This window comes from Idiotropiscis lumnitzeri, chromosome 12 (genome assembly GCF_059441095.1).
Source record: "Idiotropiscis lumnitzeri isolate Australia: NSW breed Sydney's pygmy pipehorse chromosome 12, RoL_Ilum_1.0, whole genome shotgun sequence".
Taxonomy (NCBI): domain Eukaryota; kingdom Metazoa; phylum Chordata; class Actinopteri; order Syngnathiformes; family Syngnathidae; genus Idiotropiscis; species Idiotropiscis lumnitzeri.
In genome coordinates this window covers 21,879,432-21,904,523 of record NC_142402.1, presented here as the reverse complement: position 1 = coordinate 21,904,523, position 25,092 = coordinate 21,879,432, and the positions used below count along the sequence as shown (strand labels likewise).

The 25,092-nt window shown below is 48.2% G+C and overlaps 1 protein-coding gene across 9 annotated transcripts; it reads left to right on the top strand.

Moving 5' to 3' along the window:
• Positions 1-1,502: 1,502 nt before the first annotated feature.
• On the top strand, positions 1,503-24,728 carry efr3a (EFR3 homolog A (S. cerevisiae)). Of its 9 annotated transcripts, XM_088311968.1 has the most exons (25): positions 4,676-4,867; positions 7,918-7,994; positions 8,149-8,276; positions 8,537-8,687; positions 10,419-10,540; positions 11,092-11,241; positions 13,187-13,333; positions 14,767-14,845; positions 16,050-16,185; positions 16,867-16,938; positions 17,963-18,130; positions 18,205-18,319; positions 18,506-18,557; positions 18,699-18,871; positions 19,532-19,607; positions 19,676-19,837; positions 20,516-20,647; positions 20,851-20,918; positions 20,997-21,124; positions 21,453-21,503; positions 22,308-22,387; positions 22,946-22,994; positions 23,069-23,172; positions 23,260-23,309; positions 23,390-24,728. In XM_088311968.1, the coding sequence occupies exons 1-25, from the start codon at positions 4,801-4,803 to the stop codon at positions 23,493-23,495; spliced, it is 2,643 nt and encodes an 880-aa protein (XP_088168094.1). In that variant the 5' UTR covers positions 4,676-4,800; the 3' UTR covers positions 23,496-24,728. The 9 variants fall into 9 exon arrangements, 5 of the variants coding, with proteins under 5 accessions (XP_088168096.1, XP_088168098.1, XP_088168094.1 ...); XM_088311970.1 differs by lacking the exons at positions 4,676-4,867; positions 21,453-21,503 and adding an exon at positions 1,505-2,052 and having other exon boundaries at positions 22,302-22,387; XM_088311969.1 differs by lacking the exon at positions 21,453-21,503 and having other exon boundaries at positions 4,679-4,867; positions 22,302-22,387.
• The last annotated feature ends 364 nt before the right edge of the window (positions 24,729-25,092 follow it).

Below are 25,092 nucleotides of genomic sequence, written 5' to 3'. Positions count from 1 at the left end.
TGACTATTTTCGCCGTGTCTGTCATCTTCCAACGCCTTGCGACGTGCCGCTCGATGGCGACTCGATGAAAAGAAAGAAAAGTATACCACCCGCTGTCCCTCGACGTTGCGCCATTCAGGAGCCATTACCGTGGCAACCGTGCCAAGCCAACGTCTGCTTTGTGACATAAATAGCAACAAGATTCCAGTCAGACAATGTTGTCGCCAATCGAGGTTGTCCTCGTTTGGTTGACGGCGAGCTGAGATGCATTTTCAGTTAGCGTTTGTTTTTCTTGAAGAGTTTTCATTTTTATTTCGCGAGCAAAAATATTTGTTCAATTTTAATGATGTCGTTAGTTTACTTTAACTATAATAACTTTGCTTTGAGTCCTGACCCATGAAAATCCACGACAGGGACGATTCAGAATTAAAAAAAAAAAATAGTTTGACCCATCTGACACACTTTCAACTAACTCACAATTATCAAAAGACTTCAACTTTCTAGTTGAAGTTTGCTGCAAAGTCAGATTAGCTTGAGGCTAACATATAATGGGAAACACCATTGACGGGCTCGATTGTGAAGATTTTTGTCAACTCGACGCTGCCTTATTTTGAAAAGCAAAATGCGCCTTGGCAGTGGTCAGCCCTGCCGGCAGATGTCAATCATTTGTCTTGGAGCGACACGTCCAATCCTCTAATCGGCCGTAAAGCCAAAAGATCTTTAAGAGCTTACAAAGCGCAACTGACTTTTGCACTCGACTAGCGCGACCTGCTGTTATTTTGAGCGCCAGCATGCTGGCTAATTAGCATCCACGCTAGTGTCATCAGGAAACGCACAATTGCTGAAAGAAATACTTGAGGCCAAAGTTGCTTCATTTGAGACAAATTGACCGTGAACATTTGGCTCATCCGATTTCTCTTTTGCGATTCACCATTAAAGAGCACAAGAAAAAGAGCAACAAGAGACTCTGAATGAAATGAATTCTTGAAATGCTTTGCAACGTTTGCTGCTTTCATCGGCAGAACAAACTTAACGGCATATCGCTGGTGACGGCCCAATTCTTGCAACATGCAAAGTCACTTTTCAGGAGCGTGTTTGTTCAACATGGCATCATCAAAAACAGCAATTGTGTTCCAACACTTTATAGGTTCTGGCCCGACACCAGTGAAAGAAAAAAAAATTGTCTCACTACTGTATATATAAAGTTTATGTGATAAATTTCACAATATAACATGATAACTTTCCGGTTATAATGCGAATAAGCTTCCTAATTGAACGCGACTACCTTAACATGATAACGTGGTAAGCTTCGCGTTATAACGTGAAAGTCTCACGATTTAACGAGATCACTTTCAGAGGTCAGCATCGTCAGTCGCTAACTAAAAAGTTGCTTGTGAAAGGATTAATAAATCAACCGATAATGTGATCATTTAAATTGCCAAGCAAGCGCATACGGGGGGGGGGGGGGGGGGTCATGTGATGACGTCACCATACCGTTATCTCTCGTGCGCGCGCGGCCACACCTGCGCGAGTCAGCGTTCCATCACGGTGCGTTCATGGTCCCTCGGTTGTTTGAGAGTTTTTCCGGAGACGTGCATGCCAAGAGCGGAAGAGTTCTTTTGGTTTCCTTTTCCTTCCTTCCTTTTGTTTAGCTTTTTTCCTGTATTCCGCTCATCGCTGAAATACTACCGTGTTTTGCTTCCACGGAAAAGGGGTCTGAGGCGAGGGCGACGGCCGGCTTCGGTCTGTCTTGTGACCGTCCACCGACGCCCGCGCCCCTTGAAGGTCTCCCCCCCCGCCCCTCCCGCACCGTGAATCGGAGCCTAGCGCTGGTGCTCGGACATTAGCTCGAGCGGCTAATCGTCCACCTGCCGCTCGCCAGGCTGCTCGTCTGCGGAGCGGGAACGGCTCGTGTCGCCGACGCCGAAAACGACGGTCGCTCAGTCGGGTGCCGTGAGGCAAGACGCGGAAGTGGTGGCCGGAGAAGCCATTCCGATGCCAGGTGGCGGAAGGGAACATGGAGGCTAACTAACTAGCCACTGCGGCACCTGGACGTCGCCAGCATGCCAGCAGGTAAGAACAGGAAAGCTTCACGTTGGAACTTGAATGGAGACGAATACGAGAAACGTGGACGAGAACGTTTTCAAAGTCCAAGATCCCATTTTAGTGGTGCGTTTAAGGACCCCGCGGCTGGGGAAGTTGTGTTGCGTCAACAAATGAACTCCTGTTTAAAGCGGGACACATCGAGAGACAATGTGGATTTTTTTCTTAAAAAGAAAAAGAACAACATGGATTACCATGCTCAACACGCTTTAAACTAATACAAACTTATCAAAAGACGTGTTTTAAGTTCCTGACGCACTCGCAACTGGTGGAAATACAGGGAGACCATGTTAGTACCAGTATAGTTTTACAATTCTACGTGTGTTCAACACATTTATGCTCATTAAAAATGGACCTCTTTATAGAGACACACTTTCAAAAGAAATGTTTCCGATCACTTCTTGTCACTCTTTAGTTCATGCAGTTTTTCAAATAAGACAACTGAACAATCAAACTGAAATGTAGAGCTGGTCACGTGACCCTGGTTAGTCACCCGCCCTCGGCCGCGACCTCGGTTCCCTTCTGGCCTCGACCCTCCAGCCCTATTCATTAAATCTGCACCCCCCCACCCCCAAATAAAAAAGAAAGAAAGCCTCCGTGCATGACTGCGGGAGAGATGCAAGCGGCATACTTTGATTTAAACAAAGATCATTGGCTGTCTCATTTACTACTCAAATCCGCTTATCTTATTATGGGCTTACTAAAGTGGGAAGTGTTTTGTCAAACCGAAGTGGGTTAACGGTTTGACTTCCCCTCTGCCTGTTTCTTGGTGTCCTTTGCCTCCTCCTCCTTTTTCGTCTCCTTCATATTCGTCTCATTCTTGCACGGATGCAAGTAAGTACGCACAGTTGGTCGTGGCGCTTTTGAGGCGTTCAAGGTCAATCTTTGTCGTTTGCCCAATTCGCTGAGTGGGTTGAAATGAACTTTTAGCTGCCTGGGGAACGCACCTCCGGCCTTGCTTAATCGAGCTCTTTTTTTAATTTGTCACCTTGAAAAATGCAAACATTGAACATATGGCATTCAATAAATCAGACTCATTAGCATCAAGCGTGTTGGGATGTGCACTGCCTGTTCAAAAATCCATTCCAGTGTAGTTTTACGTGCAATATACGTTTTTCCTTTTTAAAAATTTTTTTTTTACTTTTCAAGTTCAGGAAAATACATTGGCATGTTTTTTTTTTTTTTTTTTTTAAGGTGGGGGGGCGGAAACAACAGGGATTATGCCAGAGATGATTGACAAGCCAGGCCAAGCGAGCGGACTTTTGGACTTTGGACTTTTGAACTTTGGAGCGCGTGTCAGCCGTTGAGTGACACCTTGTTGAACTCCAGCTGCTGTTTTGAGTGTCAGGCTGCGAAATGACCTCAGTAGCAAACCTGTGTGACCTGCGAGCTTCAAAACTGTCGGGAATGACTTAGAGGCTGTGTTTTCCCATCCGGGAAGACGGACGGATTAGTGTCTGGGCAAACTGTGCAGCGGCTAAATTTAGCGTCGGTGTGGGCGGGGACTTGGCGAGGGTTAAGCGTGGTATTCCCCAGCCGGTGCTTACGTGATCAAATACTCAAAGAAATGTTTTACACTGGAGTTGTTTAATGGAAATGTTCTTTGTTGTTCTTTTTTGTGTTGGGTCACTGACACAGAGTTGTGCGACGGTTCTCAAATTGGTGCCGCCGGACCTGAGCACCGAACAATCTGCAATACCTGGAGATGTTCGGACCCAGTAACTCCTTCTTACCTGAGCTTTGGATAAATGAAACATTTTTGCTCTGATTTATACGATGACGGCAACAACCCCCCCGGTACTCGTGCTTCAGTTCATCTTGTTTTATTCGGAGTTGTTGACGCTTGTCACCGTTGGTCAGGTGATTGAAGCGGGCACACGTTCCTCCACGCACTCGTTTGGTTGAGCCGCAAGTAGATGACGGCCGCTATGAATAAGAGCGACGCGTGTTTCCGTCTCGAGGCGCTCATTCTCCTCAAAAGTGTGAAGCACCTCAATGGAGTCATTATGGAAGACAGCTCGGCCGCCGCCAACGTGAAGAGCGTCGCGCAAGGAGCGCGACAAACAAAGGGCATTCGTTACGTGGCCCGTTCAGAACTTCAGAAAAGTCAAATCGTCTTTCCCAGTGGGAATGAATTAAAAAATAAAAAAAGGTGCAAGGAATATTACTCTAGAAGTTTGTACTTTTAAACTCTTCTTTAAAGTTTCTGTAGCAAATGTTGCGAAATGAAACGTGACGTGATATTTTGTAGATTTGTTTCTGGAATGCTTGCAATGGATCATCATCATCATCCAACAATCACGTTGCAGAAAATCCAAAAACCAATTTCTGCTGAAAACGTGCAATGGGGCCGGATTTCGTAGTCGCCGTGGTTTGACTCGCTCCCGAAATGTTGAAGGAGAGGAATTTCACATCCATTATCTGAACGAGCGCCGACCGCAGCCGTCTTCTAACACCCTGAACTGGTTGCCAGCCAATCACTGGGAATTTCACGTTCCGTTTTTTTTTCTTTCCCCCTCATTAACTGCACGTGTAAGCAGTTGTGTGTGTGCGCGCGCGTGTATGTCTGCATTTGAGTGTTGAGAGTGCGCTTTTGCACGTTGGCGCTTTGTGGAGCACTGCAGCTTCAGCCGCAGCGGGCTGAGGGCAAACACTGCAAGGTCAGAGAGGGAGTGGGCGAGCACACACACACACACAGCACAAGCGAGAGAGACATCAATGTCCGCCTGGCAGGCCAAGTGCCGCTTCATCTCCTGCAAGATGGACTCGGAGAGCAACGAGTCGGGTAGGAAGCTGCTTTGCTATCAACTGTGTGTGCGTGCGTGTGTGCGCTTTGAGAACCACGCTGCACATCTCCGTGCGGAAGCTTTCCTGGCGTCCATGCTTCGACTTTCTCGAGCGTTTGACCAGCCAATCAGACGCCAGCATCCAGGAGGAGACAGGCGCTCCCTCCAACGGCAATCGGGGCGCAGACTGATGAGGTCACAGCACTCGGTGTGTGCGCGATGTTTGTCAAGTCTTGTTGTTGCTGCCGGCCAGCAGATGTTTGATTGGCAGAAAGCCTGAAGCGTTGGACGACATTGAGCTCGTCTTTCATGCCACATGAAGTCCCGCCCACCGCTGTGACACGCACACGCGCGCTCACAAGCTTCTCGTTAAATGGCCGTACTTGGTCTTTTGCGGAAGTCGAGATCTTCTACGCAGCGGTTGCGCACACGCGCACGCAACATACGTGACTTGTTGGGCTGAACTCTTTTGAGTGAGCGGGATGACGGTGGCATTCAGGAGGCGGAGACAAGACGGGCCACTGGAAGAAGAAGCTCAACGTTAGCTGCGTTGGTTTCCTTCACATGCAACCTTTCCTCAGTTGATCTGGCCTCCTTTCCTTCCTCCTTTTCTTCCTCGTGGGGCTGCACGATTCTGGAAAACATGCGATATGGATGTTGTCGATCGCGAGATTGAACAAGAAATGACGTTATTTAACGAAAGAAGTTCTTTTTTTCCATGCGGCAAAATCGGCCCCCTCAATTAGTTTTTAGCCAATGAATTGCAATTCCCCGAAATGATGTCCATCAATTGTGTGGCGATGCACATTTAAGTTTGTGTCCTTCCTGGCCTTGTTACCTATTTTGTCCAACCTACTCATCTTTTTTTTTTTTTTCCAAACGATAATGCCTTCTACAAGTGGCATCGCAATTGGTCGCTTGCGTTCGAATCGGCGCGTTGCGGAGCACACGAAACGTGCACGCCAAGTGTCGTCTTACTTGTGCGTACGCAACATGAGCCCCGGTGTCGCGACTCACCTTGCGGCCCGCGTCGTCGCCTTGCTTGAAAGTTGACCCGTGCACCCGCACAGGTGAAGTCGTCGTCTGCGACCGCTCGCCGCCATGTCGTGTTTCTGCGTGCGATTGTCCGGCGCGACGTGGAGGGCATACGGGCGGGTTGGTCGCGCCGACGCCGACCGGACCTTCACGCACGACCGAGCGCTGCTGAGATCTGGTAGGTCAAATGAAATGCCGCTCTGTCAGTCATCGAAATGGGGAAAGTCCGTCCGAACGTCTTTAATGCTTGTTCAACTATGATGGCCCAGAAATGATTTTGCAAGCCGGGTTGACACCGAAATCTTGCCACCTCAGGCTTGGTTGTCTGTCGTCTACACAAATGTGCAAAAGAGAGAGTCCAAAGTGTCCAAAACGGTTCCTTGCTCATATCGCGTGTTGTGTCAGCCAATGGCCCCGCAAACCATGACACACACACACACACACACACACACACACACACACACACCTGAAGGTTGTCTGCTACTTCTCTGACGTGTGACTTTGCCAGCTTAACTGGTTTCATCGACGGCACGTTGAGGCTGCCGTCCAGAGACGCTTCAAAAAACATGTGAGGCCTTTCCTACCAAAATCCAATTTGCGATTCTGACCCTGTAAATGATTTGGAAATACAATATCAAGTGTTCCATGTAGCGAGCTACGCAACAAATCGTCTTTTACAAGAGATGCACTTTGGGCGGAAGAGTAAGAAAGTTTTTTTTTCTTTTTTTAGTTGGCGCTGCCTTTCGACAATCGTGCGGCGAGCAGAGATGAGCGCATGAACCTATTTTGCCGCTCCGTCCCACTTGCGTCATTTCCAGACGACAAAACTTCGGATTAAAAGCCGCAATCGCCGCATTTCGCCGTAAAAACGGATTTGTACTTCCCTTAGCCGCTTTGGACGAATAGATGTGGCTCTTCACCTTCTCAAATGAGGTATGATCTAGATGGTGGCGCTCACGAGGCAAATTTGTTGTAAACAGCCGAAGGACAAGTGTCGTTTGTCAACACCACGTTGCGGAAGACGCGTCACGTCAAGACTAAAATGACGACTCAACAGCAAACTGAATAGCGTTCTCGCAAATAATGACACACGAAAATGAAGAAATAGAAATGAGCCAAAAGATGCGTTTTAAATGCTAGCACACGCGAGCTTCGTGCCGCAAAGCATGCTGGGAGCGCATCGTACCGGAACCTTTGTCCGACTCTTGTTGTCGCACGATGACGCAAATTCACAGATGACCTCTGACGGGGTCGCGATGTTCTGACGGCTCGATTTATTGCTCTTCAAATGAAACGCCGTTTGAGATGCTTATTCTGGCTCTCAATTGCTTCTTCACGCTCTCGCTCTTTCTCTCTCAAGCGCCAGTACACGCGACGGAATGACAAGATTTCATCGCGAGCCGCATTCCCGTGTAAAAATGCCGAAATGCCGGTGAGTTAACGCGTCCAATCAATATTTAGCGGCACGTCTTTTTCTCGTCGTCGTTCTTCTTCTCAACAAACGTCGCCAGCGGGGTCACGAACGAGTACGCGAATAATAATGGCCATAATGAGGATTCCTGCCGGCGGCGGTACAAGAAAGTGGCGGCAAGTTGACACGCAAATGAACGGCGAGCGTCCGTATCAATGGGGCTCTGTTGCCGTGACAACCAAAGGCAGCCCATTAGAGTGCGTGGCTGTCGGTGCGCGGGTGGCGACCTCTCGGGCGAGCGAGAGCAAAGGCCGCTGGGTAATGAAGTCCTCCGATCCCATGTTGACGCTCATGACGGCGTCACGTGGAAGTCACAGCCGCAGGTCGCCTCAGAAAAGAACGCTGTCAACATGAGCGCAAATAATCGGATTTCTCGAGCATGCCACGTGTTGAGGTGAGCTGGCATCGACGTAGGGCGACAAACGGACCTCTCTTTTTTACCGGAGCCAATTAGTGAGCCCTCCTTTGAGACGAGCTGCAAACGTTGTTGAATGAACTTCCGAAGCGCTGACCGCTGAACAGTTGGCCGCTGTTGTTTTGCAGGAGTTTGTGGCTGCTGCGGGCCGCTGAGGCCTCGCTACAAACGTCTGGTGGACAACATCTTTCCTGAGGACCCCAAGGTGAGGTTGCCATCACTTTGAAAATGTCTCAGACGCAAACACGTCGCCGTGACGACGACCGGTTCGCCTTCAAGAGTCCTGATTGGTGCATTCCAAAATGAGAGCCTTCGCATTCTTGTTAGCATCCCCGTAAGTGTTCTTGTGCCGGGCGCAGGATGGTCTGAGCAAGTCGGACATGGAGAAGCTGACCTTTTACGCCGTGTCGGCTCCGGAGAAGCTGGACCGCATCGGGGCGTACCTGGCGGAGCGCCTCAGCCGTGATGTGGTGCGCCATCGCTACGGGTGAGTTGCGCGGGCAATGCTACAGCGACCTATTGACCTCTCAAGCGGTTATGGTGAAAAAGGGATGAGGGACGTCGGATCAGATTGTCCTCTAAGGTTCTCTCGTGGAGCTGTGCTAAGAGTGGATTATAGCGGCCGACAATTTAGCAGCCCGTTAGCACATCAACTGCCTTGCCTGTTGGTATGTGAGCGGCCATGTTGGTCTCGTTGCCACCAAAGCCAATGTGCGTGTGTGTGTGTGTGTGTGTGTGTGTGCTCAGGAATGTGGTGATTGCCATGGAGGCTCTGGACCAGCTGCTGATGGCCTGTCACTCGCAGAGCATCAAACCCTTCGTGGAAAGCTTCCTGCACATGGTGGCCAAGCTACTGGAGTCCCGGGAACCGGACCTTCAGGTTCTGGGGACCAACTCGGTGAGATTGATGGATACGTGCCCCGATTTAGGAATGGAGCGGTCGCACATATTACACATTCTTTGCTTTACACCCCAAAAATATTCTTCCCTAGCTTAATGCTAATGCACAATGTAAATCTCCATTGACGAGCTAACAGAAATGAGCCAAGTTGCCGTCTTCGGTTATCTGCAGACGCATAATGTCGTTTTCAGAATGATGTCACACGTCAACTTTTTATTATGTCTCACTTTGATTGAAGCTACTTTTGTGTTGTGAAATATTAATGTTGAGTCGCTTAAAGACATAAAAAATATAAAGAAGCAAAGATGTCATTTTTTTTTGATTGACGGCCAATCTTTTCTACAACAGCCAATCATGGCCTGACTCAAAATAATGTGCATGTTTACGTGCGTAAATTATTAAAAAAAAAAAAAAAAACTTGAGTAACTCCACAAAGACAGTAGTACTGTAAAGAAACATTTTACTTTCGCATGAAGGTAACGAGTAAGATGTAATCTATTAGATTTTGGACGTCACATGCCCAACGCCGATGCCGTCTGACTCCTGACGAATGAGGACGTTCGTCACTTGCTGCGAGCGCTACTTTGCAGCCGATCAACAAACGTGTTTGAGTTTTCTTTGAAATACTTGAGAATGCACGTCGTGAAAGCAACTCTGGCGAGAATATCGGTGGGCGCTGCTCGTTCATTTGTTTTGACCGCTGCAATTTCTGTTTAGAAACGTGGACCCCCAAAAAGCTGCTTTTCTTTTTCTTCTCATGAGAAAGTCCCCTTGGTGAAATCTCCAAAAGCTTTTGAACTTCTTCTTTTGGGGCCTCTTGACAATTAACGGAGGCGAGCAGTCAGCCCGCAGGTGCACGTTAGCGCTTAAGCCGCTAATTGAAGGCAACGCTGCCGCTGAAAATGGCTTTTATCACATCCCGCGGAACACGACGCTCGTTAGCATTCCAATTATTATGAGCTCGCGATAGCCGCCGGCAAAATGTCAGACCTTCACACACCAGCCAAGGTCAGCCACATGTTGGATTTGCCGCCAAACAAAAAAAGATAAAGAATGGACCGGTCACGGAAATCATTGAGCGGTCGCCAGCGCGCGTCGGCCTGGGAGAGGGCACGCGTCTTCCGACCGAGACTCAAACCCAGATCTTTTGACTGTGAGGCCCAAAATAATTTTCTTTTTTTGTTTGGGGCTGTTTCCACTGCAGGCGCTTCATCTCAACAGGAGGCCAGCGATGTGGTTTTTATTGATTTATTTTTGGGATTTTATTTGGAGGCTGACGGAGGCCGGAGCGGCTCGGTTGCGGTCGGGGTGGCGCCTTCGGGTTTGCTCTCGGGTTAATAACGTTTTCCTCACAATGCGGCCACGTCTCTTTTGAAGCAAGCGTGTGCGCGCGCGTGTGCGTGTGTGCGTCTAGTTGGCGTGGGCTCGTCGATGCGTCACGGCGCAGAAAAAAGAAAAAGATGGCAGCTTGAAAGCTGCTCATAAGGCACCAAGCCAAAGCAGACATTTAAATATCGTCTCCTCTTTGAGCTGCGGCGATACGAAAAAAAAAAAAAACAAACCAAAATAATAACCAGTGAGGAGGGTTAACAACCTCTCCCGAGTTAAAGATCACTGAAAACCGCTTCCGAGCGTGCAAATTCCCATTTTGCCGATGTTGGAGGTGATTTTGGTCTTGCTCGTGCAGTTGTCGCTGATTAGCTTTTTTTTTTTTTTTGTTCTCTCCAGTTTGTGAAGTTTGCCAACATTGAAGAGGACACTCCATCCTACCACCGGCGCTACGACTTCTTTGTGTCTCAATTCAGCGCCATGTGCCACTCCACCCACGAGGATCCGGACACCAGGACCAGGTCCGTACCTCGACGCAATAAAAGACGGACGCTCGCATGATGCGTATTGCGACACGTAACGTCACGATACCGTTTCAGGAAGTTTCGTTTTGGAGTGGAAGGGGATTCAGATTCAATTTGGTGTAAAGATTCCATCGAAAAACGATTTAAACTGCTTAAATTATGGAAAAAAAGAAATTAAAATATGTTTTCAAGTATTTATTTATAGATGGTGTGATCGAATTTGTGCAACTCAACGTCGCGTATAGTTTTAGGTTCCATTTTAAAGCCGACAAAACTTTTTCCACATCAATGCAAATTGCTTTTGCGGATGGCTGCGGCGGCGCACCAGCGGACCGAGACGAGCAAGGCGGCGATTTAAAAAATAAAAAAGCTGTTCATATTGAATGGAAATGGGAAACTCGGAAAGTCGAATTGGTGCTCGAGTGAATGGTGACATCCCAAGTCGCTGTACTTGTGCACTAATTGTCAAAGTACGGATGTGTCAAGATGCCGACGTTGATCTGAAAGTTTTTAAAAGTAGTAGCTAACGTTGCGCCCGACTGCGTCAGGATCCGCGTGGCGGGCATCAAGGGTCTGCAGGGGGTGGTCCGGAAGACGGTCAACGACGAGCTGCAGGCCATCATCTGGGAGCCGCAGCACATGGACAAACTCATCCCGTCCATGCTTTTCAACATGCAAGACGCCGACGACGTGGAGAGGTAACGCGCGACACCGCCACCTCCCCACCTGACACTTTTTCAGGTGATTGGCTGATGTATTAAATATTGATTTGACAAGACGACAAGCTCGCGGCTGATGCGACGCATATGAAGGTGAGCGCGAATGCCGATTCTCAACTCCAGTCCCCGTTTGGGCTGCTCCACAACATTGCAGTACAACATAACATATTAAATATACATCAATTAAAACAAAACAAAAAAAACTCAATAATCAAATACTGCAACGACAATACGAGACATCAAATCTTCACTTAAAATAAATCGGAACAAAAAAATTCACCCAAAAACATTATTTACCGGTGAGTGCAGGTTTTTTTTTCTTTTCTTTTTTTTCCTCTTTAGCCAAGTTTTAGTTTTGGAGATGAAAATCATAAAATGCAAACTGGATTTTATTTTTGACGGCAGTGTTGTGTTTCACAGTTGACAACTTTTTCATCTGCAGAAAAGCATTTTGCTGTTTTGCAAAACTTATTTACACGCTTGTAAATAAATTTGAGAAAGCATAAGTCTGTGAAGCCGTCATTAGATTTTGGGAGAATATGACAGTGTTGCTACCTGATTGTTCTTTATTATTATATTTTTTGATTTGGAAATTGAGATTTACTGAAGAAATGATGCAAAGCAACGTATTGTCTGTTTCAAAATATTAAAATTTTGTAATTTGGACAAAAGTAGACTGTGATTGGCTAGTCCCAAAGTTTTTTTTTTTTTTTTCTACATATACGCGCAGGGACACAGCACCTTCTACGCTGTCCCTGTCCAGAACTTTTTCTATTTCAGAGGACAAGCTTGACCTAAATCCAAAGTGCCCGCCGGTCCTCTACCGCCCCCGGGTGGCCAAAACGGGCACACCAGAAGCATCGGCGTTGGATCGATCCAATGTGGCAAAAACTCTCGAATTGGTTTTCATTCTGTTTGTTTTCACAACGTCCAATTTTTGGACTCGATTTTTGTGTTTTGCGTTTGGAACACATTCATGACATTTCCATTCATTCCAAGGAGGAAAGATGATTTGGCTTCGGCTGTTTTTTTTTTGCAATCTTGCTGACGTCGTTTCCATGTCAACAGAAGTCCATTTTTAGACGGAGCCAGACATTTTCCTTCCTTTCTGTCTTCCTCCTTTGGCAGCTTTTCTTAAGGGTGATTATTTCTCCGCACGATGAGCTCGGTTCCAACTGGAACGTCTCCAGATGTCGCTGGTGTCCAATTATCCGGCTCAGATGGGCCCGGCGCGGCCGCTGTCTGCCATCTTTAATGGCGCCCTATCCGATCCCTTGCTTGTTGCCGCCACATGACCTCGCCGTGCAGTTTGTGAAAGATTTTCAAGACTTGACGCTGAACTCGTACTGCGTACCAATTCTTTAAGTACTTGTGAAACGTGGAATTTCTCAATTCAACTTTATTTGCAGAGCTCTAAAATTAAAGTCTGACATAAAAAAAGATGTCAAGTGCAAAGCCGAAGACTCAAAAAGTGTTGCCGAAGATTAACAGCGCGAAGCAAAAGGCTCCACCCCCTCGGCACCTCCACAATCCATTATCAAATGAATCAATAATCGTTTGGACAATCGTTTAATCGCTTAGCGGCCTAATTTAACAGAAAATTGTCCAAATCCTCGGAAGCCAAGCCTCTCAACCCAAATCATCCAAATGATCTTTGTGTCATTTCAAAATGAGACTTTTGCAAACATTCATTTTTGTTTTCCAAGCCAAACGCAAACAATAACGGAATCGTGATTGTTTAGTTTGGGCGTTTTCTGCACTTTTAAGGACAAATCATGTCTTCCCTTCTGACCAAAAAAGAGAAATTAACAAATGTTGTTTGAGCGGATATCGGCTGATGCTATAATCATTGACGGGCAAACCAATCGATGATGAAAATAATTTCTGGTTTCACTTTGCCTTTTTTTGTTGTTGCGTGTGTCAGGGTGGGGGCGGGGCATCTCAGCACGCCGTGCGTGTCGGGTCAAGACGGCGACGAGAATCCGTCCACGCTGGCCGAGAGCTGCTTCAGAGAACTTCTGGGACGCGCCGCCTACGGCAACATGAACAACGCCGTCAGGCCCGTGCTCGTGTGAGTAACACAAGCGCACGCGTCAACGTGCGTGGAAACGACGCACGCACGCACGTGTAAGTGATGAGTTCCCCTTGCGGCCGTTCGGTGGCTCGTGCGAAGTGAGAACAAATGAGTGATTAGTTTCTGGTTAAATGTTGTGAAGGTCTGGCCTCGCGTGTTCATCAAAAGCGGATCTCAAGGTGGTCTCCTTTGCTTTGCTTTCGGGGCTCTTGTGCCCTCCAGTGGTCGACCTCGTGAAGCGTCGGCGCCAAATCTTTTAACGACTGCGGCGCTTCTCTCTTTTCGTGTCACTGGCCAGGCTTCATGTCGTCCCATGGGGGAGGATCGTTGCTATAAATAGAAACACTGGGGTTCATCGTGGGGGAAGGAGGAGGTTTGGGGGCTTCACATTGACGTCATGTTGGACTGCAGCTTGACGGCTTCCTCTGAAAATGGATGCTGCGCTTTTTTGTGTCTGCTACAAGGAGCGTCCCGGTTTTGAATGTTTTTTGATTTTTTTTTTGCGACTTTCTTTTCATTCGAGTCTTCTCATGATAGACGTGTCTACCCAATTTCATGCTGTGAAGTCAACAAGGCTGAATTTTCAAATTGTCCCTGAGACAAGTTTGTCTTGAAAGGACTTCAAGAAGTGGACATCGTGAGCCGAACATGACCGAGCGCTTCAGACTAGAATGGCCAAAGTTGTTTTCTTCTTCTGTCTTCTTGAAATGTTTTGGGTGGCCTTCCACATTTCATGTCGTTGAGTCAAACTGGCCTGAGGTGCTTACTTTTTTTTTTTTTTTTTTTTTAGGCCAAATTCATCTTTCATTTGACGCCTGCAAATGAATCCTTTTCGACATGATTCAGACTTTTTTTTCAGAACAATTTTCAAGTCTTCGCTGTATCGTGAAGTGTCGCAAATTTTGACACGTGAAATGTATTTGCTTAGCCAATGCTTTGTGACAAACTGAAAAGCTCCCTGGTCTTGGCGGTATCTCGTTTTCCAGCGACGATGTTGAAGTGAGTTGAGGAGCCTGATTTGCTGCCACCTTGTGGCACCAAGAGGCAATTACAGTAAGCGGTTGGCCAATTGCTGGCTGGGAAATGTAAAGCTCATTTATTCCAATTGGGGTAGTTGAGTCCGTATGATTGACAGGTAACGCCCCCCCCTCCCCCTCCCCCTCCTCCGTCTCTACTTGCCGCAGAACACCAGCAGACCTCGGGGAGTGAAAGGTGTCATGCCAGCTGCCGCCTTCGTCATCAAAAGGCGAGCGGCAGCTGTGGCTGGCAGACACGCCAGCCTGCGGAGTGTGTTGGGTCGCCATGCGGGCGGAGGGGTATAGGTCGGTGTGTCAATCTGTCGGCCGCCATCTGTGGCGCGTGACCTTGACTTGACATGGACTTGCCATGAGCACGCGTGACTTAACGACGAGATGTTTTTGCATCCGCAGTCACCTGGACAACCATCACCTGTGGGAGCCCAACGAGTTTGCCGTTTCCTGCTTCAGGATCATCATGTACTCCATCCAGGTCAGCGTCCTCGTCGAGCTCACCCGCACTTGAGTAGAAGTCTCCCGATTTGTGTTACACACACACACACACTTTGATGAAATCACAGCGACGGTGGTGCACCTTATGCAGATTTCCCTCAAATACATTCAAAGTCATTAGTTAATCATAAATAGGATGCATTAATAGCAAAAATTAAATCTAATCAAGACGAGGAACAACACAAAGGCACAAATTGCACGATACTTAATTGAAAAAAAAAAAAAAAAAAAGCTCAGGAGAATCTTGTTGCAATAATGATGCACCGGCTGACAATTGAATTGTCGAGTTAATTACTTGAGGCTTAATCAGCTTTCAGACACATTAGAGACAAACGCTTCCATTTCTAAAAGGTGTCAGTGGTTTGCTAATTGACCGCTGAAAAGAATTGCTGCTCTCCGCATTTGTTTACGACCTGGTTAGCGTACAACAAAGCGGCGCTGAGCAACATGCACCAAATTTGAGGCTCAAAAATATTTACTCCACTTGGTTAGGAAATAAATGAATACAATTTTATTTCATATTATCTTTTAAGATTTGGGCTATCAATATTTCGTAATTTGGCTTGGAAATGGCCACAAAGACTTTTTTTTTTTTTTTTTTTAAAGCGTTTTTAAATGGCCGACGTGGACATCAGTCGGCTTTACCGTGATAATTCGAGAGTTGCCAATACGGTTCATGAGCGTCGAGCGGCTCCGTCGCCGTCCGTGGAATTGTGGCCCGCCAAGGTTGCGACCCTTTTTTTTTTTTTTAATGTCCCCCTGCTCGACCTCTGCAGCATATTGATCAGATCGAAGCCACAATTCCGGGCTGGTTTGTCACACGTCCTTTTTTATTTTTCTCTTGACCTTTTGCGAAACTGCAACACAAAATGCCCCCAAATATGTTTGCATTTCGCCGGCAAAGTGAAAGACTGCCTGAATGAAGTGAGTCAATTGATGAGCGCGGAGAAGGATGAAAAGTCTCTGAGCTCCAAAACCAAGAAAGAATTCAGCAGTCCCCTCACAAATCGAAAGGGAAGAGGATGTTTTGTGTTCTAAGTCACGGCTGAAGGAAAAAACAAGCAGCATCAAACGCTCGTCTCTAATTGCTGCACGAATGACGACTCCGACGTTATTAGCTGACAGCTGCCAACTTTTTGCCCCGCCCCCAACTTGACGGTGTCGTTGTTGTGACGGCGTCGCAGGCGCAGCACTCTCACCACGTCATCCAGCAGGTCCTCGGCCACCTGGACACGCACAACAAGAGCACCCCCAGGGTGCGCGCCGGCATGGTTCAAGTGCTGCTGGAGACGGTGGCCATCGCCGCCAAGGGCTCCGTGGGTGAGTCTTGCCGCGTTCGCCTGCTCTCGGAGCTCAACTTTTTAAATGAGAGCGGCGAGACGGGGATTTGGGAGTGAGGGAATCCTTCATCATCCTCCTCCTCCTCTCAAATCATCACAACTGCCGCGGCGCCGCCACATACTGTACGAGCGAGCTAACCGACTTTTTCAAAAGGCGAGCCTTCGTTCGGCTGATAGGCCACGCCCACTTCAAGCTTACTGTCCAACTCAACATGGAACAAAGTGTGTCGTTGACCAAAGCAATTTGCCAACCAATGAAGAACTCGCTAGACGCGTCGCACCGACCGTGTCGCTTCGTCACGCATTGTCATGTTAAAACGTGAAAGTTGAAATCACGTTATGACATGAAAAAAAATGAATCATGTGAGACGGAACTTTTTTTCAGACAATACTCAGTTTGGCCTTTGCAGATTTGTATTTTTTTGTTATATTCTCATTTTTTATTGGAGCTTTAGACAATTTTTTACTCCATCATGGGATACATTGAGGACATTAAATAGGAGATAACCTCTCCTCACTCCACAACATTCCAAAAATGGTCACGTGTGTAACTGGGTTTGTGCTTCCCAACACATTCCTGCTTTTCGTGTGTGTGCGTGTGTGTGTGTGTGTGTTTGACCGCCTGCGTGTTGGGAAAACAAACAAAATGTCTGCTGGCCAGGAAGCATCCAAGAGTGCAAAGCAGGCTCCGGGCCGGACGGCGAACACGGCGCCCCTCCCAACTTGTGGCTCGGTACGCCGTCAAACGTCACCGGCAGGACGTAGCGCAACGTCGTGTCGTCGTGTGGTCGAGCAGGGCTGGGCAAAGTCGCACCGCCACTTTTATTTACATGTTTGTTTTTTCCACTCTTCAAAATGCATCTTTGAGATGTTTTCCTTTTCATGCATCTCATTAAATTCTTGCTTCATGGAGTCATGGAAATAATGAAAGAAAGCAAACACTTTGACATGAGCAACTCATTGAACAAAAATACTTTTCTGAGGTAGACAGTTTTACTCCTGTGCTACATTTGATGCGTGTAAAATCATGTCATTGTAAATAAATTTTAAAAATGTTTTGTTTTACAAACTAAAAAATGTTAGACACATCTTCATGTATTAAATACATTTTAAAATCTATTTTTACATAAACATGTTAGTAAAATAATGAATTATAAATTTTGTGATTTTTGAATCACATGAAAATAAGCACAATTTATTTTATTGTTGGAATAAACTAATTAAATTCAAATGTTTTCATTTTTCCATCATGTAAAAATCAGACTCGTGTTCATTGGCATCACAGTTACATTTATTGAAACAAACTATTGTGCAAAATTAGACAAATGTTTTAGTTCTCAATTGAATTGATTATATTTTAAATAATGGAGAGTCGGTTCATGTTCAATAAATTAAGCTGAGCCCAAAGCGACTGTGATGTCATCAGAAAGTGACAAAATGGAAAAGGAAAAAAAAAAAAGTGGCAAAATGGCCGCCCTCTCAGATGGCTAAAAATGGCTGCATTGTTGCTGCTTCACTCCAATTTCATAATTCATCAACGCAATAGTCATCATAAACGAATATATTTTTTACCTTTTATTTTTATAACCTTTCCTACGTTGTCCGTCTTTCAAAGTGAAATGTGGCCCCGGAGCACAAAGGTTCGCCCAGCCCTGATGTAGCTTGTACTAGCGTAGCTCGGAGGCGTGGGGTGCTAGCCTGTTTGTTGTGGCCATGGCAGTCGTGCAAGCGCATCATGCGTGTCACGTGGCGTTTAGGTCCAACGGTGCTGGAGGTGTTCAACACGCTGCTCAAACACTTGCGCATGAGCGTGGACCTGGAGCTGGGCGAGAGCTCCCGCAGGAACTCGGCCAGCAGCGCCGCGTCGGGCCGCGGCAAGGAAAGCGACGAGCGCATCGTGCAGAACGCCATCATTCAGACCATCGGTACGCATTCGGACGTCTTCCCGTCGCCCCCGCGCGCCCGATTGACGCGCATTGCTTGCCCCCCCCCTCGGCAGGATTCTTCGGGGGCAACCTGCCCGACTACCAGAGGGCCGAAGTGATGATGTTCATCATGGGCAGGGTGCCCGTCTACGGGACGCCGTGCCACACGCTGGACACCGTCAAGATCGGGTGAGTTGCAAGCACGTCAAAGCGACTCCAACAAACGAGGTAACAGCAAATCCACAACAAGATTAGCCCCCCCCCCCCCCCCCCCCGCTCACACACACACACACACGCACAACATGGCAAACGCTGACGTTTGTCCGTTGACGTTTGTTTTCCTCTCACCTTCCACGACTGACGGGACGGCTTCAGGCATCAGGGGACCAAGAGGATCCAGACCATGTTGCTCAGCTCCCTCATCATGGTCAGTCAGCGCAATGCAGACTTACTTTCGGAATTTTGCCAACATGAGCTTCTTCTCCCGAGTGGAGCTCGGCGTCCGGAGTTCCGAGAGAAAGTATCGGTCACAAATGAAGGTTCTGTTCTGTTTGATTGGTGCTTCCAGGTGACGTCGGGTTTCAAGTCCAAGTCGATGTCGGGTGCTCTGCCGTCCCCCTTCCTGGACCCGCTCTTCTCCATCTCGCTGATGGAGGACAACGAGCTGCGTCAGCTCGTTCTCGAGATCCTGCACAACATCATCGACAGACATGACAACCGCGCCAAACTCCGAGGCATCAGGTGCCGTCCACGTGTCGCGTTGCCGGGATCGGCCGCGTCCCAATTCGCTGTCCGCCAACCAACCCCTCACAATCGGGATTGTTTCGGTTTTTTTAATTTAGACATTGTCGTCACATTTCATCTTCAAAGCTTGCCCTTCCCTCGGGATGCAGCAGCCAATCATATTCCAGCAGGGCGTGTCCTGTTTTGCATTCCAACGGGACTCCTAATAACGCGCCACGGACACTCTGCTGCGTTTCAGATGCCTGATATTGAATCGTACTTCTACTTCTCTCTAAAAGCGTCTTGCTAAATATTGCTCCGTATGAAAAGCTCATTTTGAGTTGTTTGATGCTAAATAATGCTCCACGCTAATTGCTTCATGTTCAGTGCTAAGTATGCTAAATGCTAAATGCGAGATGGTCAACAATGCGACAAACTCGATGCTAATTGCTGCACGTTGGATGTCGACTGATGCTACATGCTAAATCGTCAACGCTAGCTAATGTCACAAGCTGATTGAAGTGCTTGCTGCTAAATAATGCAACGTGGCATTTGTTCAATGCCGCTAAATATTGTGACATGGTAAACGATACTAACATGCTAATCGCTAAATAACGCCGGGTGCTAATTGCTACTTTCTGGATGCAACCGCTAATATTGCCTGGGTGTGTGCCGAAGGATCATCCCCGATGTGGCGGCTCTGAAAATCAAGCGGGAGAAGATTTCCAAGCAGGATGTGACCTTCATGAAGAAGGTTGGTCAATCCGGAAACCCGAAAAGTGTCGTGGCGCGGCTGAGTCGTGGCTGTGTTGTGTGCGTCAGCACGGCCAGCAGCTGTACCGCCACATCTACCTGGGATGCAAGGAGGACGACAACGTGCACAAGAACTTCGAGCTGCTCTTCACCACGCTCGCCGTCCTCACCATCGAACTGGCCAACGAGGACGTGGTCGTCGAGCTCGTGCGCCTCGCCGTCGCTCTGCAGGTCGGCGCCGCCCAAAGTTGTGCGAGGCAATATTTGGCTTTGAAACGAGCTTACAGTTTCCAACGAAGCTCTGGAGGTTCAAGTAGAAGGCGGTCATTTAATTCGTCATCACAGAGGAGAGCGGGGGGGGGGGGGGGCTTATTTATTTAGTTCTTTGTTCGAGTAGGCACGATGTTTGTTCGTTGTGCGACAGTCAAAATTGGCCAGAAAAGGCGGAGGAAATTCCACCCTGCGCTGTCTTTGGCATGATCAGCCATAGCGCCACCCTGTGTCTTGGAGTGGAACTGCAACACATTTCCAAAAGAACGTGTGTGTGGGGGTGTCTGTGGCTTGTGAAGGCGCGCTGTGCTCGGCGCTCGAGTAGAAAGAAAGCTTTGGTCTCAAACGAGGTTTATGGTTTTGTGCTTTCAATTAGAGTTGGGGCTTCCAAGCGGGGTTCGGGCTTCACACTTGTCTGAGTGACAAAAGTGGTGACTGTGAGTTTAAAGCAGTTTCAAGCAAAAGAAGGAATAGGGCTGCAAGTTAGGATTAACGTTTCCAGAAAAAAAGGTTGAGGGTTCCAATTTCGGAATTAGTTTGGCTTCACGATGCAGTTGAGGTTTCAATCCAGCGTGTCAGGCCACAATTTAGGATTTAGCGTGTTTCGGGGTCACGTGTTGGTCTTGTGCGCAAACGTAGGACATGGCTTTGTCGACGGAGGAGAATCTCTCCATGTGGCTGCGTTGTGGCGTGTTGGCCTTGGTGGCGGCGTACCTCAACTTCCTGAGTCAGATGATCGCCAACACCGCCTTCTGCCAGCACGTCAGCAAGGTAAGCACGCCTGCATCCATCCCATCCGGCCTTCGTTCGTGTTTCGAGTCTCATCGCCGGCCTTCCGTTGTCGTCTTCATTTTTGTTTGTTTCTTTTCACCGGTTGTGACTCGGAAGACAAATTTTGGTGCGATTGTCAGGCTCATTTACGCCGGCGGCCAAATCGCGGGAATCTTTTTGAGTGAGGTGTGGTGGACTTTCAGGTGATCGAGCTGCGCAACATGGACGCCCCCTACCTTCTCCCCGAGCACGTCTTCCGCGACAAGTGCTCGTACGTCGACCGTCTTCCTCTTTTTGGCCGTCTCCTCCTCATCCTCAACGTCGTCCTTTCTTCATGTGGCGTGCGCAGGCTTCCCGACGGCCTGGACAAGGACGACGCGGCGCTCTTCTTCCAGAGCGCCGACATGGCCGACAGTCTGGCGGCGGCCGGTTACAACGCCGACAGACTCAACGTTCCGTACGTGCCGCAGGTCACAGGTAACGCGAGCGCCTCGTCGACTTTCGCCGCCTCCGCTTTTTCTCTTTTGCTTTCCCGTCACGGACTCCCTTCTCTTCCTTCACCTTTTTTCCTCTTTCCATTCAGAATGTCTTTCCTTTTCGTTTCCATTCTTCTTCTCGACTTTCTATTTTCTTCTTCCTGTCCTCTCCTGCCTTTTGCCGTGACATTTCAAAATGCTTGCTCGTGTTTTCAGATCAAAGTTCTGTTGACAAACCCGACTCGTGGTCCACGAGGTCCGCTCAAACTTGTGGACGTGTTCTCGGTCGTCTGCGAGTGTCGCGTGACTTTGTTTCCCTCTTCTGACAGTGCTTTACACAGTGGGAAAAATCCTGCACAAATGCAAACAGACGTCCAGAGGTAACCATAGCAACTGCAGTCACCGTAGCAACAGACCCCCCTCATGACCTTTAGACCAGCGCTTCTCAAACTTTTGGGCTTCCCGGGAGAACCGAAAACGAGCCAACGATCCCGGTTAAAAATGACGAGCCGGTCCAGCGGCATCGATTTGTGGAAGAAAAAAAAAAAAAAAAGGCAACTATTTGGACAATTGAGAGCTTTTTTTTGCCGGTCACTCCCCCACCTCTGGCCGCGACCCACCGGCCTTATTCAGAAAAATTGTGTCCCCCAACTACAATTCCCAAATATTTGTGCGCTGCAATGTTCGTTTTTCTCCCAATGCCAAGTCAGAGGCCTTTGAGCGACTTCGTGGCCGTTTCGAGCACTTGCGATCTCGCGGTCCTCGTGATTGTACGGATCATTTGAAAATACGCAAATCGATCCTATTTGGACACGCAAGCTTGCCGGCCGACAGCGACCGCATGTGAGTGAGCCTTTTTTGAACGTGATGACGACGATCGCCCCACCCGGGGGCCCTAGTTTGAGAACCTCTGCTTTGGAGGCCCGTTTAGTCACTTCCTGTTTGCCACGCTAATGCTGCACAACTTGTGCCCGTCCGCCGCTCACGTGGACTGACGGTGAGTAGATGACTTCCTGTTTCTTTGATGTTGTGGTCGGAGGACGCTGTTAGTTTGTGCTAGCGTCGGAGCTAAAAGAAAGGTCGAGCGAGTGACGAGGCCGACAACTTTCTCTGAACTTGATGCGTTAGCCGTTAGCGCTTGCAGCCCCCTGAGATGCTAACCTCGTGTTGTCCCGCAGATGAAGATCGCCTGACCAGGAGGAAAAGTTTTGTGGACACCGTCTCGTTGCAAGTGGACATCTTGGCCAGCAGCCTTCCCGACGAGGTCCGTACCGCCGGGATGCGACTTAGCCCGCTAATAGCTAGCCTCGCTTCTGCCTACTTTTTACCACCAGGGGGTGATGGCGAGCAAGTGTAGCCAGTCATTGAGTTGACATTTATTTCTGCTTCACGTCAAATACATCCGACTTGTTTTGTACCGCACTCGCTGTCACATATTCTTCATCCTCTGCCAAGAATGATTTGTATGATGTGAAAAATATTGGTGTTCTTCTGCCCCAAGTGGAGCAACATAATCTCAACGCAAGTCAAGCAAAAGGGTTTCATTCTTTTCCTCCACAAAGTTCAAAGGACATTTTTTGGGGCGGATTAAAGCATCTCAATTCAGGATTTGAGTTGCAAGCATGCTCAGAGAACAAATGAAGCTCATATCTCAAGGCATAGCTGTGTACAACATTTTAATATCTTTTTTTACAATAGTTTAAATGAATTCGTTTTGTTTCTAAGATTTGTAAAGTTGTCTTGAGCCCACCATTTGCGTTATTGAATTGATTTTTTTGCCATAAAACTCCGCGCGTGCGTGCGTGCGTGTGTGTGTGCTTAGTCGCAGCTGGCCGAGGAGATCACCTTTGAAACGCTGAAGAAAGCCATTGGTAAGCTGCTGACGGATTCACAATAAGACTTGAAATGCACAAACGTGACAGCTCCTTGCGTGCGTGCCGGTCAGACACGAGCGTCCTGGAGGATCAAGAGCGCGAGCGTCGACGTCAGGTGATGGAGAAATTCCAGAAAGCTCCGTTCGAGGAGATCGCGGCGCACTGCGAGTCCAAGGTACTTACAAGGAGGCAAAACTGTTGACAAGGCATTTCAGAGGGACGGCGACGCTCGGCTAACCTGCGTGTGTGCGTGTGCGTGCAGGCCAACATGCTACACGAGCGTCTGGCGCACATCTTCGAACTCACCATCCGGTGAGTACCTGATGATGTCATCACGCCACGCTGGCGTCGCAATGAGCTAACGTCACGACTTGCTCTTCACCGCCCCTCAGACCGCCCCCGAGTCCGTCCGGCGTGGCGTCCGTGTCCTCGGGCCACGCCCAGCACCCGTCGGTGCCGATCTACGAGATGAAGTTCCCCGACTTGTGCGTCTACTGAGTGTGTGGCCGCACACCACACGCGTACGCTCACCAGATTCTCATCACGGTGAAAACGCACCCAAAAAGAAAAACTTGATTGAAAAAAGAAAAAAAAAACGTTAGCTTTGACTTCATATCACAGCATATCGAAACAATCGTCACGATGACGTCGTCATCATGTCAGGCTACGCCGCCAAAACTTTTTGAGTCGGTCAAGCCTTCCGATCACCAGCTCAACATTTACGGCACAAAAGCTCGCAAAAAAAGAAAGCCACACAATTTGCTCGTGCGCTCCTTCAATTGACGCGTCCGCATTTTGACGCTCTGCAAAGTACGGCGACCTCAAATCGCTTGAAAAATGAAAAGGAAGGAACAAGTTGAAAGTTCCTTGAAAACGACGGACAAGAACTTTGAATTGCTCTAAAAAGTGCTGCGCCAAAAAAAACTCCAACTAGTTGACGGCCAAGCGGCGTTCGTGTTTGTTCAAAATGAGCTTCGTGTTTCCTTGAATATTTTACATCCGGTTTTTTTTCGTTTCTCGCTTTCTTCATGGAAAACTCTTCTTGGCGGAACGTCCTCTCGTCTCCTCTGAAGGAAAACGTTGGCTTCCGAGAAATGTTTCGTGGCAATTTGAGTCGACCTTGGATCACTTCCGCCAACTTTGAACGTCTACAAAGCGGAGGCGTTAAAAACTTGAAAGAAATGACTTTTGAACGTTTCCTTGAACGCTTTTTAAGAAGTGAAGCCGACGTTTTACCGTCGCGATCACGCTTGCACTTTTGGATGTCCGTCGTTTTTGTCGTCACGTGAACGGGAAGCGGATGATTTGAATGTTAACGTCACGTTTTAACGCCACGGCGGCGCACGATTAGAAAATGGGCCGACGTCGACGTCTTAGTTTGTGAATGTGAACGCTTTTAGCGCTAGACGCTCTATTTTTCTATCATCCATTTCCTTGTCGTTGCAGAAGACACAAAGTCTGTTGTCACGCGTCGACATCGTCAAGTCGGGCTCACGTCGTCGTGCCGACGAAAAGTCACTCGTGAATGAAAATGTTTGCGTCGTATTTGCACCGTCGGACCGCCGTCGCAAACGCGCTCGCTCGGCATGTTGTTGGCGCGTTTCAAGTCGACAAAAAGATCAGTGGATCAATTGCTTTCTTGTTTTTGTGCGTCTGTGGCCGTTGCGCGTCGGCGCTTTGTTGCTTGTTTAATCTTGACAAAGTTGCGCTAATAAAGTTGACTTGACACTCTGGCGTCTTCTTGAGTCGCTTCAGTCGGTCAACGATCAAGTCGTGACGTTCACGTCATTCGGTCGCAACTTAACAAAAGTCGCGCGTTTGCCTTTTCTTCTTCGGCGTCACACTTTCAGTCGCCGCTGGGCAACATCTTGTTTGGCTCCACCTGGTGGTGGTGAGAGGGACGCGCTGGAACCCATCCGAGCCACACCCTCGACCGGTTGCCGGCCAATCGCAGGGCACACAGAGACCAACGACCATTCGCGCTCACACTCAATTTCGAGTGTCCGATCGGCCTGCCGTGCATCTTTTTTGGAATGCGGGAGGAAAGCGCAGCACCCGGAGAAAAGCCACACAGGGAGAACATGCAAACTCCACA

Excerpts from the sequence above, each read along its gene's own strand:
- efr3a (XM_088311968.1), top strand. The coding sequence starts at position 4,801 with ATGTCCGCCTGGCAGGCCAAGTGCCGCTTCATCTCCTGCAAGATGGAC. Across the intron at positions 8,688-10,418 it reads AGGTTCTGGGGACCAACTCG|TTTGTGAAGTTTGCCAACAT; the intron begins GTGAGATTGATG and ends TGTTCTCTCCAG. Across the intron at positions 18,558-18,698 it reads TGCTCAGCTCCCTCATCATG|GTGACGTCGGGTTTCAAGTC; the intron begins GTCAGTCAGCGC and ends TGGTGCTTCCAG.